General features: G+C 41.3%; 1 protein-coding gene across 1 annotated transcript in view; it reads left to right on the top strand.

Annotated features, from left to right (window-relative positions):
* hmcn1 (hemicentin 1) overlaps positions 1-15,068 on the top strand; it is an 81,147-nt gene that overhangs the window by 29,177 nt on the left and 36,902 nt on the right. Inside the window, exons 11-26 of the mRNA XM_022747447.1 lie at positions 1,079-1,348; positions 4,358-4,499; positions 4,751-4,878; positions 5,207-5,320; positions 5,580-5,738; positions 6,651-6,842; positions 6,927-7,022; positions 8,474-8,601; positions 8,719-8,863; positions 10,115-10,227; positions 11,444-11,603; positions 12,636-12,801; positions 13,344-13,471; positions 13,939-14,190; positions 14,509-14,604; positions 14,789-14,983. Of these exons, the coding sequence (XP_022603168.1) occupies positions 1,079-1,348; positions 4,358-4,499; positions 4,751-4,878; positions 5,207-5,320; positions 5,580-5,738; positions 6,651-6,842; positions 6,927-7,022; positions 8,474-8,601; positions 8,719-8,863; positions 10,115-10,227; positions 11,444-11,603; positions 12,636-12,801; positions 13,344-13,471; positions 13,939-14,190; positions 14,509-14,604; positions 14,789-14,983 (2,484 nt within the window). The remainder of the gene's footprint in view (positions 1-1,078; positions 1,349-4,357; positions 4,500-4,750; positions 4,879-5,206; positions 5,321-5,579; positions 5,739-6,650; positions 6,843-6,926; positions 7,023-8,473; positions 8,602-8,718; positions 8,864-10,114; positions 10,228-11,443; positions 11,604-12,635; positions 12,802-13,343; positions 13,472-13,938; positions 14,191-14,508; positions 14,605-14,788; positions 14,984-15,068) is intronic.

Here is a 15,068-nt window from a genome sequence, read left to right as displayed (position 1 = left end):
GATGTATGAGCGTAACTGTAAAGGTGCAGAGGTGACTTACTTTATTCAACTGTTCCCACTTATAACATCTCTAAAACTAGGTGAAATGAATCCTCCTCAGCCGCAACTCCAACCTTTGTTTGTTGGCCAGTTGTATTCTTAACAGAATGACAGGCCCCCGCACTGTACACTTGTACACACAGAAACACACATATAAAACCCAGTCATCTGCCAAATTTATGTCATCCTAATCCCGAGGAGCTGTGCTGAAATCTCCAGCATCCTCCCCCTATCAGAGCCAAAGCCTCTGCTACCTCTCCCTCGTCTTCTCTTTCTTTCCCCTTTTCCCTCCATTCCCCTTTTCCCTGCTTAGCTCTGGCTCACCTCTGGAAAAAATGATTGACGTCACACTGAGGCTTGAGGGATTAGTGTTTTCGACATGGTGACGAGAGAAGACGAGATGGAGATAGAGGAAGACAGAGAAATAAGAAAAATGAGATCTCCACAATCCTGACAAATGATTATTATTCTAATAAAGGGTGTTTCAAAAATTTACATTTCTCTGTCATGCAGCTAAGCTAAGCTACATAGAATGCGTTTATACAAAGTTAACAGACACTGTAGGTGACAGCATGTCTATTAAATGAGGGTTAGATATCAGTTACTGAATTAGGTGATGAGATATTTCTACCACTGATGCTGTTGATGGATGTAATGCATTGTGTCGTGTAGTTTTCATTTAAAACTTTGTTTTTTTCATCATTCTGAGTCAGGGGAGAATTTTAGTGTCTCATAATCGACATGGGTCTAAATTACAAGTGTCACTGACCTTGGTGTCTTTTCTAGCAGCTGTTGTGCAGTTAAATTCTGCATTTTAATGCTACAACTGTCTTTGCTCACAGCCCCCAAAGTTGGAAACCATTTTTCTTATTGCTGTTTCAGGGCTTCTCTACTTTTTGTGTACTTATTGTGCCTCATGAGTAGAAAATACTGTGTGTCTCTACTTACATAAGTGTCAACAGGAAAGTAACCTGTTTAACTTTGTTTATGATGTAAAGTTTCTGGCAGCTGCCAACAACATTATGCCCTCATCCTGCAGAGCCGCCTCCAGCTGTCACCACTGAAGGTAACGTAACCATCACCCCTGGCTCCCGTGCTGTCCTCACCTGCCACGTCGTTAGCACAGTCAACTTCAACCTCACCTGGCTGAGAGGAGGTCACGATGCCCGCCTGGACCCACAGGTGCACGTCCTGGCCAACCTCTCACTACACGTGTCCGCTGTGACTCCAGATCATGCAGGCTGGTACGAGTGCATCGCTATAAATGAGGGAGGGGTGACTGCAGAGCGAATCTACCTTACTGTGCAAGGTGAGGAGTGAGTGTTCATATCTGCATGTGTTCAATATGGCTCTGTCGTGTAAAATTAAATTTAACATTGGGAGTTGATGTGCTACTAGGGGCTACTAGAGCTTATTTTAAGTGATGTGTGTATGTATGTTTGCTCGCGTATGTGTGTGAGACTTTGCCTTTAGTATGTGTGCCTGTTTCTTCCGTGTGATTTACACCAGGGGAACAGGAATCTTGGCAAACACAACCTCCTTCCCAACTACAAGATCGTCTCCCAAGTGCCGCCACCCTTCTTCCCTCTCCTGTTCCCTATAATTCACCCTAATGCTTTATGGGATGTGTGAAAATTATTTATGTCTGACTCTCAGGCAGCACTAAAGTAGAGTTTTCCATCCCCGGACAGCTCTTATAGTCTTGTTCCTAACACTTCACTGACACTGAATCAGGAACACTTTGTTGTACAGATGGAAGAGAGTATCGCTGACAATCTGGCAACCACCGCATAGCATGGGCCCGTGCCTGGCCAGAAAAAGGCGATGTATTACAGCCACTAAAATCCACCATTAGCAGATGATCTCAGCCTGAACCTGCTGAAGTATAGAGAGTTGAGAGACAACAAGCAAGACAGGCAAAGAACTGTGTTTTACATAATCCAATCTGTCCAAATGAACATCCTGTATTTACTTTGTTATACAACCATCGGCCCCAGAAGAAGTTAATTCAGACTCCATATGCTGCTTACTGTAGCCTGAATTCCTCCTCGTGTGTGTCTTGCCAGGTCTTAAAAACAAATCTTAAAAATAAAAAAAGAAATTGCTCCATGTTACCTTAAACTGTTTTTCTTTCTTGACCAAAATTACTGAATGATTCACTGTGATTTTTTTTTTACTTGGAGCGAACTGTTGCTTCTCTAATGCAAACCTCAGTGACACAGATTGAAAAGTTGCAGGTTTAATACCTGTGCTGCTGACGGGTTTGGAGGGGAACTCTGTCATTTGGCTTTCCTCACTGAGTGATAAGTTGCACAGTTGACCCCAAAACATTTTCCCTGGTTTAACTGGAAAGTGTTCTCTCTTTTGTCTCCTCACATGTATTCCTTTTTTCATATCATCCTGTCACAACTTTCTTTGTTGTTTCTTTTTTTTTTTTTTTTTTAAAAACACCTATTTCTTATTCCTTTTCAGTTCTTTTCTTGCCTCTTTTTTTCTAACAGCTGTTAGAAAAGCCCCGGGGGTTTCATAATTACCCCCTGGTCAGCCCCATCCTAGTCATTAGTTTCACTTTGAAGTGAGTCAAGTCTGCTGACATCTTACAACACTTGGACAGAACACGGTGCAACTGACTGCATTTCCACACTAAGCAGGATCAATTTAAAAACACATCCTTTTCTTTTCATTTTGGCCTTGTGTCCACGCTAATTACTCATTTTAAATGTCAGTATATCACACTATTCAGTTGTTGCCGTAAAGCTGTATTTATGTGGACTTTATCTGACACCTTTACAATCGTAAAAATAATAATAGATTTTATTGGCGTCTCAGCACAGCAGCACAGGAGTGTGTGGTTAGAGAAATGTGAAATACATAAATGAGAACAAGTCAGTTTTTCTTGATTAAAAACAACCTGAAACCTATTGTGGATACACATTGTTGTCACATGTAAACAGCATTTTTAAAATTAGCTAGCTTGATGTGGATGCAGTTTTAGTTTTCTAATAGAGTTGGAAAACTGAGATAGGAGGAGGATGCAATGTCAGAGGCAGTGAAGGTAGATGAGTGAAGGAGGAAAAAAAGGAAAGATCGAGCAGGTGATTAGGGGGGTGTGTAAGACAGGCTTCTTCCTTAGATATTAAGGTTGCTGCTGAGTCAGGGTAGAAACATGCGTCTTCCCTCTCAGGAACCTCCTTTTTCCTGAACTCTGAGGGGTCCTTGCCCCCCTCTGGGCACGGTGACCTCGTGAGAGGAAGAGGCAAGAGAGGAGAGAGCTTGGCTTAACTGTAAAAGAAAGATAGGGGCCCCGCAGTCCCTCCAACGCTCTTACTTTTGACCTTGTCTGTGTTATGTGTGGTACACTGTACAGCCTCAGGCACCACTAAGATTAAGCTCAATACAGAGGCAAGTTGAGGTATTTCAGTTTGTTTTCAAGGTTGCAATATATCAAAGTACTGCCTGTAAATTTATTCGCAGCGTCTGGTAAACGTGCTGTATATCTTTCAAAACGTGGCATCACTGATGATTGAAGTGGAAACATCAGTACAAAAGTATACATTCCTTCACATCTACTTGTGTGCCTCTATTCAATCTTTTGGAATTGAGACTGCTGGCCCATGATCACCCCTTCGTTTTCTCTCATCGAACCTGTAGACACTTTCATACAGTAGTTTATTGATGGCATGCGAGGAATGACAAGTTCGCCTTCACTGTCTTTTGATCATGATAAAAAAAAAAAAAATCCCTCTCTGGCATCTTAGATGGACATAAATGGGAGTTTTGTTGTTTTGGAGGTGTTTTGTCTCTCCATTGAGGCGACTAATTCTCACATTGTTTTTTCTACATGTTGGACAGCTCAGAGACTCTGGAGATGATTTTAGCTGTGGGAATAGAATAGAGACAACACACCCTTGAAGGGATGAGTTACACATCATGAATCAATTGGAAAATCTCCCTAGATTCCACAGCTTCTCTGGGTCTGGATTCAATATTCCTCCCTGTTTTACCAATAAAGAGGAAATGAGGGTGAAATATATGCCGTGAAACATTATTAGTTGTAGTAACAGCCATCACTCTTCCTGCTACAGTGACAATAAAAGTTTATGCTCTGTTACATCTTGTGGCTGAGTTTGAATTCCTTCAGGGTATAGAGTTCCTGACTTGCATGTAAAGGTCTAAAACATCAGCTTTACCTTTGGTATATTTAAATGTAGTAATGTACTTGTTTTAAGAGCTCCTCCTGAAGACCAAACCAACTTCACACCTCCAAATTTTACCTTTTAACGTTGACATTTTGACATTTCATCACTTTTTCCTCTAGAGGTGCCCAGGGTTTCAGTAGAGCCTCGGAATCAAAGCTTTACGACAGGAGATGAAGTGAGGATCAGGTGCTCAGCCAGCGGTTACCCTCCACCCCGCCTGGTCTGGACCCACAATGACATGTTCATCATGGCATCCAGCAGGTAAGTGCATCCCCTTTCACATAAACAAATTTGATGACTATTGTTTATCTTAATTCTACAGTGTGGGAATTGGACTGTTTTAAAAGTTTTTATAGATGTAAAAGAAATGGTGTAATAAATGTGCTGGTGTTTGTGTTTTATGAAATTACAGTAATAATCAGAGTCAGTATTTTTTTTATTTCATCCTCCTCGCGCCCATCTCTCCTGTCAATGTGCTGAAATGCTGTGAATTGTGGATCTTGCATGTTCAGGCACAGGATGACTCCTGATGGCACACTGGTCATAAGAAACATGGAGAAGAAGGATGGAGGGGTGTATGGCTGTTTGGCCAGCAACCAGGCTGGGACAGACACAATGACCTCCACCCTCAATTACATTGGTGAGTGTGTGAATGCTTACACATGGAGGACCGTACATGTGCAAAAGAATAGAAACGTGGACTGTACATGTGGCATCTGTGTTCATGCACAAGTATCTTCAAAACCTCTTAAAAGTTGAACTCTGTGCAAAAATATACTTGTTACAAACAGGGGTTACAGAAAAGCGTAAGAAATAGAGCTGCATAATAATCCCATAATCACACAATAAAAATTATATGTTGCAGACACACAAATGCATTTACATTAGTGTTACTACATTTTCATTATTTTCATTTGCTGTCTCTGTTGTGATGTTCTGACTATTCTCCAACAACTCTCCCCTCCTAGAATCTCCTGTGGTGACAGTGGCATTAAGTGAGATTCTTATTGGCATCGGAGAAACCACAGTGATGGCCTGTTCAGCATCTGGAGTCCCTCAGCCTGAGATCTGGTGGTACAAAGGTAAAACCTTAGACGTGGGAAGGAAAGCCGACAAAGTTGAATTAAACCTGAGACAATAAAGTTTAGACAAAAACAAACAAAACCTGTGAGACATTAAAAATGGAGCTGAAATAACTCCACATTCAAATTACATTAACATTTATTGTATAGAAGAATTGAGTAGTTTTTCGTTTTACTCTCTATTTGTTAATGCAGTCCAATTTTTTATTTTTCTTAAGCCAACCAAACTCCACTGTTGTATTCTTTTTTTAATATCTAGATGATGTCCAGCTCCATTCATCATCCCTCTTGGATGTAGACATGCTGGGAGGGACGCTCACCATCAAGGAGACCCAGAAGGTTGATGCTGGAGATTACAGCTGTGTGGCTGTCAATGCAGCTGGCACGTCATCAGGAAAGATCTCTCTCGATGTAGGAGGTGAGAGTGGCACCTAGTTTATTCAGCCTTGTAAAAGCATGACTGACTCTTCGCTTGCATCGTGAGTTGCAAGGTTGCAGCAGGAGGTCTTTGCAATTTCATGATATCCATCTTGGTCCCTTATCGCACCAGCATGCCCCGTGTTTTTTTCTGTCCATTTTCCAAGCTACTATAAATAGGTCTTTGCTTCTTTTCTGGACAGTAAAACTGAGTTTAAACGTCACAAAGCACCCAGACAAAAGCCATGCCTTAAGTGGGATTTCAGCTCTCTCTAGTAGCTTTTAAGCAGCTGGAAGGGATTCCCTGAGTGAACTCATGCATAGCTGTGAAACCCAGTTCTGGGATAAAAGTCCATAACCACTAAAAAGTGGAGGGTATGGGTGCAATAGAATATTTGTAGTGTCACACATGCTTTACCCCAGAAGGATAGAATCAGACAGTGAATCGAGAGTTAAACACTTTATTTGAAGCCCTAAACTTTAAACCATCAGTGAATTGGCTGTTATGGCTCGGACTAATGTGAGATGGCTGTGTATAATGATACAAAGGCTGCTTTGGTGCCTTTGCCAGACCAAGGACAGAACGTGTCTGGTTTACATCTAAACAAGGTTACACATGAGCGTGTCAGGATCCATGAATGGTTAACAAACTTTTGTTCATAAGCACAATTTAAAAATGACTATATGACTGTCTATAAATCTGGTGCGAATACTGTTTGCATATTTATGCTGTTGTACAAACACACAGTTGAATCTTGTATTTGCACATAGTTCTCTACATCTGGTCCTAGAATCAGTGAAAACCTTCAAGTGTACATGATTGACAGGTTGATTGTCTGTAGAATGCAATGCAGATGGATGGGTATCCTCTAAACTTCTTTGTCTTTGCCATTTTTAACCTTGACCGCTCTAGCCGCACCCAAGTTCATCCAGGATCCATCAGACGTGGCAGCCGACATAGGCTCCAACGTGAGCCTGCTGTGCAATGCTCAAGGTTACCCTGAACCCAAGGTCACCTGGCGAAGGCAGGATGGACTTCCCCTTTTCAACAGGTCCCGTACACATGGCACTGTTACTCAGAGCAGGGGAGGCCTACATATCACCAGTGAGTTTATTGATTAGATATGTGCAAATAAATTAAAGAAGTAAATGCCCTTTGTTTACATTTTAATGTCCCTCTTACTGTCAGACCTGTGGGTGGAGGATGAGGCGGTGTATATCTGTGATGCCCAAAACCACTTTGGCAGGATCGAGTCCCAGGCCAGCATCACCGTGACTGGACTGGGTAAGAGCTCCGATCGATAAGAAACATCTTGTCTCTGATTGGATGTTGTGTCTTAATCTTAAAATGGAAACTAGTATTCACAGTGTAATTGTGCAAAAAAAAAACAGACAATATTATTTTTTTATTTACATCTGGGCTCTTAATGAGTTAGTGATTGATTGATTCATTAACTTTGTAATCATCAAGGGGAAAATGACGATGGTTTGCATACTGTAAATTTAAGGAACACATAAGTGTAGCTGAACTGAAAAACTGTCCCATGAAATGCTCTTGTACTTCACACACAGCCCTGCGGCCCACGAAATACAGCGGCACACTCACACATGCCTGCATTCTTTTTTGCAAAATATACATTTTTCTGAGTATGTCTTATCATTGTCAAAGATCATATTCCATGTCCATGTCCAGTTTATTTTCTAAGACAACAAACAGCGCATACAGTATGAGTTCTTATATCTTTCAGTGTGTCGTGCTTGTGTGTGTTTGTGTTTCAGTATTTACACGCGAGTGTGATTTCATTAGCACATTTCAGTGGGTGTGTTTGAACACATGTGCCTTGTTAACCACTGTTTCTGTTTCACTGTTTCTCTACAGTGGAAACACACTGAGCACTTATATGTGGGCCAAAGGTTAGAAAGCACCGACCCACCCAGAGGACATATATTACTGCCCCACTGCCCCATTTCCCTGCTGACATTATTGTCTCAGTAGACACATCTCAGGCTTGTCAGGGTGGTCATTGAATTCCCCTTGTCGACACCCTGTTGTCTATGACAGCCCACCCAGATGACATCACCATTGTCCCTATACACGCATCTAAAACTAGTACACAAAAGTGATATCACATGTCATTAAGTGTGTTTATGTATGTGCTGTGTATGAGTATGCATATTTGAGGGAATAAAGAGTTGTGCTGGGCTCTGTTTTTAGCAGCTGTGGAAAAGGTATACTGAGTTTTTAAGGTGTTTATAGCAACCGAGCATTCCCTGTTGCAGTACTCACACTAACATTTAAACATGTGCTTCCTTTGAATTTTACCAGTGGAGAAAGACCTTTGGACATAAGCCTGTGATTTTGTCTTTAAATATTTAAGATAGCACACTTTTTTGTCTATTCTGTTGAAACGTCAAATTTAAGATATTTCTTATGTTTTCTGCATTGTATGACTGACGGGAATGTGAGAATTTTTTAAGGATGAACTGGATTGCGTTCAGTGGTAGGGTTCCTTTGGTTGTGTGCATTAAGTGACACAAAGGTACTTGACCCGTTTGTATGCACAGAAGAGGCTGCTACCCCACATATTGCAGATCTCACATATCAAATAGCCTCAGAGGATTTTTACAGCTCCCTGTTAATATTAATCTACTTGATCATTTTCTTAAATACCTTGCTAACATTCTCTCAGCCTCCTCGTTCTAAGCTCTCTATAATTGTTTTCATGGTATCTGCAGTCTTGCCTGTCATTGCGATGAGTCCAGCTATGCTCAGCGTGATTGAGGACCAGCAGGTGACTCTGCCCTGTGTGCTACTGGCTGGCAATCCGCTGCCTGAGAGGCAGTGGCTCCACAACTACGGCCTGGTGAGGACACAGAGAGGACATCCACAGTTTGTAGATGTCTTGTAAATCTTTATTCTGCATCATCTGAGTTAAATAACCATGTTTTAACTCAAATCTACTGAACCAACAATTTGTCAGGTAACATCAGACCAGTACATGACAGTGAGGAAGGACGGCAGTCTACATATCGAGAGAGTCCGGCTGGATGACGCGGGTGACTACACCTGCTTGGCTGAGAACGTTGTTGGGGCCACCAACCATACAACCACTGTCAACGTTTATGGTAGCGTGCACAAAGACATACAGATCCAACTGCACACAAGCATTCATACACATATGCACTGGGCAGATGTGATGCATGTTTCAACCGTATGGGGCAGTGATGCAAACGTGTCGTAGATGCTAGTGTTAGTTTGGTATTTGAAAACTAATAAGCTAAGCTAATAAATCATATCATTAATTAATTAAATTAAGGTATCAGTGCACCAAACAAGGGAAGCAAAGCAGAGGGCCCCAAATTAAAACCCCCCTTTCACAGCAGACAGCACAAGTGTAATTAATAACTCTAACAATGGCCTCGTTCTGCTTAGGGGAGCCAGTTGCAGGCCATCGTTAATATTATTATTTACACCTGTGTTTTTCCTGCTGTGATGACTCTAAACATTCTCTCTGAAAAAGGCCTATTGTAAATGTTCCATGAGATATGTAATATCCCCTCCGGCTTTTCTTTTCTCTTTTATTCTCTTACCTCCCCCGTTTTAAGGCCCTCCTTAAATGTCTCCTTTATGATGTAGAAGGCTCTTAACCTCATGAATAGGATTATCTTAGAAGATGCAGTAAAACCAGGAGCAGCTGAGGGTAATGGCAGAGTTTGAAGCACAGAGAGAGGAAAAAATGTGTTCTCCATTTATATTAAAGTCAGTCGTTGCCAGAATCTACCAACTTAAATAGGAAGTGTCCGCAGCATTTACGTAAAAAGTACTGGCTCTTTCAGTTCCTGAAATTAGGTCAGATGTACATGCACAGCACACTGGACACTTACACTATGTAGGTCAGTGTATTGTTCAAATGGCCATAACCTGTGAGGAATACTTTATAAAGAGCCTACACAGACAAATGGATGACCACCATGTAATAATGGCTTGTATAGTGTACACCATGTGTGAGTTTGTTGTTTAGTAAAATCACATTTTTCATTTCCAAGAAGATGCTCTAAGCCTCCAAGGGCTGATCTTTCCTTCAGATATCCAGCAAAATAACAAAACAAAAACAAGTGAAGGAAGGATAGAAAGAAGAATAAAATAAGTGAATGAATCTGTTGTGAATACTCTTTGTTCACTTAGACTTTCTCCAGATGCTTCTGAGACACAACAAAAAAGTGGTGCTTCTATATACAGAGACAACCACAATACACTGTGCACACAGCACACAAAATGCATCTATTAGATTCTATTGATACTTGGTGAATGAAATGTATGTATGCACAAAAAATATATTGACCTAACTGTGCCCTATTTTTTTCTTGTGTGTACAGTGATTCCTAGCATTCAGCATGGTCCTCAAGTATTCAGCACGATTGAGGGAACACCCATCTCTCTGCCCTGCCGTGCCAATGGATTACCTACCCCAGACATCACCTGGGCCAGGGTCTGTACTGACATTATCTCTGCATGTGTAAAAGACAGTGAAAAGGCCACTACTCAACTTGTTATGGTGTACTGGTTTCCTACTATTAAAGAGCTTCAGTTTCCTTCTTTGTGCCCATAAATAACAAAAGGGAAATGGAGAAAAACCGCATGAATCTAGGATGTCAGTGAATCAAGAAGAAAATTCATATTGCATCACATTTTGGCCAAATCACACTAAATGAGTCTCCACAACATGCAGTATTAGGAAAGCTCTATCGCCAAAGTAAGCAATGTCTTGCCATCCCGAAGTTATAATTTTTAACTGACAACTTTACACATCCAAGAGGCCTTTTGACTCACAAACTCCCACTCATGCACAGATGCACATCTTGACCCCTTGACCCAACTTATAACTGAATGCTGTTACGCAGGTCATTTGGATTGGTAATGTGTAATATTTGTATTTATGTAGGGTGGTTGTGCAGTGAGGAGCTCAACGTTTCAACTCCAAGGGAACAGGTCCTTGTGATGTTTTGTGTCAGTAATCCGGGCTCACTCCATCGATGGGCTCTGTCAAGACTTTAGCACACCGTAGGAAAATGCTTGTGTTTCTGTGTGAGGGCGCACATGTGTGCCTCATGTGCTGCACCATGAAATCTGCTCTACCTGCTTCCATTGGCTTATACAGTGTGCTCAGCCTTTACGTGTGCACTTTTGTGTTTTAGTGTGTACTTTAAGCTTAGTGTGTGTATGTGGGCTGTCCCTCCCTCTTTTCCATCTTTTGCACTAGCTTCTCTGAGTTGTAAAAGCATTGCTGTTAAAGTGAACAGCGCTACAGGGACATATGAAACTAGACCCTGCTAAGTTTTGCACCAGCTGTTAAAATGATATTACCACTGATTCCTTTGCTGTTCTCTATAACATTGATCAAGTCAAGTTAGTCATGGCAGGTACTAAAGGACAGTCCAGATATGACACATTCCCAATGCACTGACATCACATTTGCTTCAGGTTTTGCTTTATTTGATTGTATGACTATTAATGTTTTATTCACAGGCATTTTTTAACAGCAGGGAAGAGAATCAAGTCATAAATTTAAGCACACTTAGTAGGTCAAACCACATATCCTTTCTAGTCTTAACTCTCTCTTGGTCATCATGTCAAATATTAATAAAGCTGAGTTAATGAAATAAACTCTGGCCTCTGCCCTTTCCCTGCTGTGATTTGTTTTGTAGGGTGGGAAGCTGCTGTACTTGGGTGGTCCTGCCTTCTCCCTTGACTCTGACGGCAGCCTTCGCATCGCTTCGCCTTCTGGAAATGAGACTGGAGAGTTCATCTGCACAGCTACCAATGCTGCCGGCTACGCCTCCAGGAAGGTCCAGCTCACTGTCTATGGTAAGCCCAATCACCAGTTAAAGGCTCAAAAGGATCAAGTCTGTACAAAAATAAAGCAGCTATATCTGGAATTTCAAATGCCGACAAATTATTTCTAAATTCATTCTGAGACATTATTACCATGATCGTTGCCAAGGAGTCTAGCAGCATCTACAAGCTGGCAAACTACAACACAAGTTATGTGGCTTTCGGAAGTTAGATAGAAAATGTATTCTTCACATCACAAAGATAGATGTTAAACATTATAAAACAGAATTTAATTTCCTTTATTTTAGCCTAATGGTTTCAACTTAATTGCCGTTTACCATGTTCATTTGCAGATAGATCTCACATACACGTCCTTAATCTTAAGGCCAAACTCATAATTTTCTAAAACCTACAATACACTGTAATGCAGTCATGCCCACCTTCAATAGCAATTGACCAGGTGTGTATAGATGTGAAAATGGGCTCAACTAAAGTCATTTGCTCCCCTTCCTGGATGAAGGCAGTGTGTACTCAGAAAAGAAGGGGCCAGATACAGTATGTGCCAACTCCCACTCTGCTTTTTGAACTTAACTAACACTAACACACACTAGAAATTGTACCTAACCATCTGCTAGCGGTAAATGCAAAATTTTCTGTAGCCTAATTATTGAGTACTTTTACCAGCAATTAGTTCTGGACGATAATCTCCACCCCCCTTATTGTGACAACAAACTTCTCACTCCACCTTCAGAAGTAGCTGCTCTGAAAGTGGCTTTTCTGATGTGATTTTGTAGGTTTGCAGCATAAATCAGTCTTTTGTCATCTCTAACAAATATACATGGATGAAAGGCTTATAGTGGTTGAACCAGAGCTAATTCATGGAGGAAATTAGGTCTGGAAAAATGTAGGTCCTTAGTGAGAAGCACCAGTGCAGTGTACCAACAAACTACTCACTGAATGGACACAAGTAATATTCTGAATAGGTTTCACACTTTTTTTCCTGTCTCTATATAATGGTTTGTCCTGTTTGTTCCTGTGTGTGTCTGACCATGTATGTATGTTCAGTCCGTCCTAGGTCCAATGTTGGTGGTGCTGGAGTCTCAGCAGAGCCAATGAGGATGTCAGTGGTTGAGGGTGAGGATGCCATTTTGCCATGTGAGGTTCACAGCGTTCCGCCTCCCACCATCAGTTGGGCCAAAGAGAGGCACTTCATCTCCCCTTTCTCTCCCAGGTAAAACACACATATAGCACCACACACAATGCCAATGGATTTCCCTAACAACTGCTCATACATTGAGATATTTTCTCATTCTCCAATTTTGTACGCATACCACAACTCAAGCAGAGCCTCAGCGCAAACACAAACTTCTTGCTACCTTAAAATACATGATTATGAATAAACATTCAGCAAAACCCTAGTATCTTGGCAGTAATGTTAAAGTGAGTGTTGAATTTGTATTTTTTAAGACGTTAAGAGAACCTCTTGATTGCTGCGCTATGTGTACATCGACTGTTCATAACCTCAGGGTATAATTTGTGGTTTTAATAAGATGACTGAGTAATCATACTCTTCTCTGTGATCTGCTCTACCTACTGTGCGCCTGCCACAGCAGCTGTAATTGTTGTTGATGGTGGATTAGTAAGAATTACCGGAGTATCTGTTTACAGTAATGACTGAATAAGTCTTTGTTTGGAAAAAATTCTGTGTGTGGTTATTTTTCATTGCACTTATTCTATCTATATCACTTTACTTTTTGTGTGTGTTTCTCACAGGCACACTCAGCTTCCCTCTGGCTCTATGAAGATCTTGGAGACCAGAGTCTCAGACAGTGGACTGTATGTGTGTGTTGCCTCCAACATCGCTGGCAACCTCACACAATCCATTGAACTGAGTGTTTTGGGTACGTTCAATAGATCACCAATGGGAACAAAAAGGAAATCATTTCATAATGTGATCGTGGATCACTGATCAGAAGTGTAACGTTTTCTTCTAATTTGAATGTAGCAGGTGAACTGGTCAATAAACTGTGTCAAAGTAAATTTCGAGGTACTATCCAAATTACATGATGAAAGATATAATCATCTGATCATAGTTGCTAATTGCATCCATCCATTGTCTTCCATCTAATTTTATGGTATAGCAGAACAGCATTTTAAAAGCAGACAGACAAAAGGATGCATTCAATACTCATAAATTAGCCAAATGAGAAGTGCAGCCCAGACATGCTTTCATTCTTGATTACATAATTGACAGTAGCACACAATAAAGAAACTACACTTCCAGGCTGAAGCTCCTGTGTGGGAGATGAGATTCAGGTACATGTGAGGCACAAAAACTAAATCCTGTCCTCTATCATCTGTCCCGCAGTGCCCCCCAGTATACAGCCTGGCCCAAAGGTAATAAAGGTACAGGTGGGTCACCCTGTGGAGCTGCCCTGTGTGGTGAGAGGAGTTCCAGAGCCGACTGTAACCTGGACTAAGGATGGTAAAAGCTATCCAGTGTCACATGATGGCAGCCTAGCATTGAGAAACGTGGGACTGGATGATGAAGGAACCTACACCTGTACAGCCACCAACACTGCAGGAAGAGACGAAGCTCGAATTCAGCTTCTAGTGCAAGGTTGGTTTCAGTTAAAGTCTGATTCTTCTGAGGTGCACTCTGTTTCTCTGTTTATTATATAAACAAGTTTGAGTTGTACATGGCTGTTTAATATAAATGAAACCAAAGGACAAAAATGTACATCCCAGTCTAACTGGGAACAGATGTCAAATTGTACGTAGTACTTTTAATTTTTTTTTCATGATAGACTTTAATAAGTAACTGGATCTGCAGCTCAGAACTTATTACACATGCTTAAGCATGACAGTACAGTATGTGCACATCGGTACAATACTATTGTTGTATTGTGTATTTGTCATTGATTGTTTGTGCTTTCAGTGCCCCCTGTGGTAGAGGTACTGGAGCCCCCCTTCAATAGTCCCCTGCAGGAGAGAGTTGCAAACCAGCGTATCGCCTTCCCGTGCCCGGCCAAAGGTACAGTAATTGTTCTTCCTATCCGTAAATATTCAAAAGAGAGAAGAAATAATAAAGAAGATAATTTCTTTATTCCATTTAGACACCTACTTACATTTCTATTTCCATTACATTATAGTATTTTTCTCACTGCTAATGGTTTGAGTTTCCTTTGCTATTTTCCCTGCCTTCATCTCTTCTCCAGGTCTTCCCAAGCCAGTGATTCGGTGGTTGCGTAACGGCCAGGAACTGACTGGTAATGAGCCTGGTGTGTCCATCCTGGAGGATGGTACACTGCTGATTCTGGCCTCTGTGTCACCGCTGGATAATGGAGAGTACGTCTGTGCTGCTGTCAATGATGCTGGATCCACTGAGAGGAAATACCAGCTCAAAGTCAATGGTGACTGACTAGTTCATTGAGTCATTTTCTGACACGTCATTGCACTTTTAATAGAACGTTATATGTAATAATCACATTTGACACC

This window comes from Seriola dumerili, unplaced genomic scaffold (assembly GCF_002260705.1).
Source record: "Seriola dumerili isolate Sdu_G_001 unplaced genomic scaffold, Sdu_1.0 BDQW01000002.1, whole genome shotgun sequence".
NCBI classification, from domain to species: domain Eukaryota; kingdom Metazoa; phylum Chordata; class Actinopteri; order Carangiformes; family Carangidae; genus Seriola; species Seriola dumerili.
The sequence above is the reverse complement of the archived record's forward strand: the minus strand, read 5'-3'. Positions and strand labels throughout refer to the sequence as shown.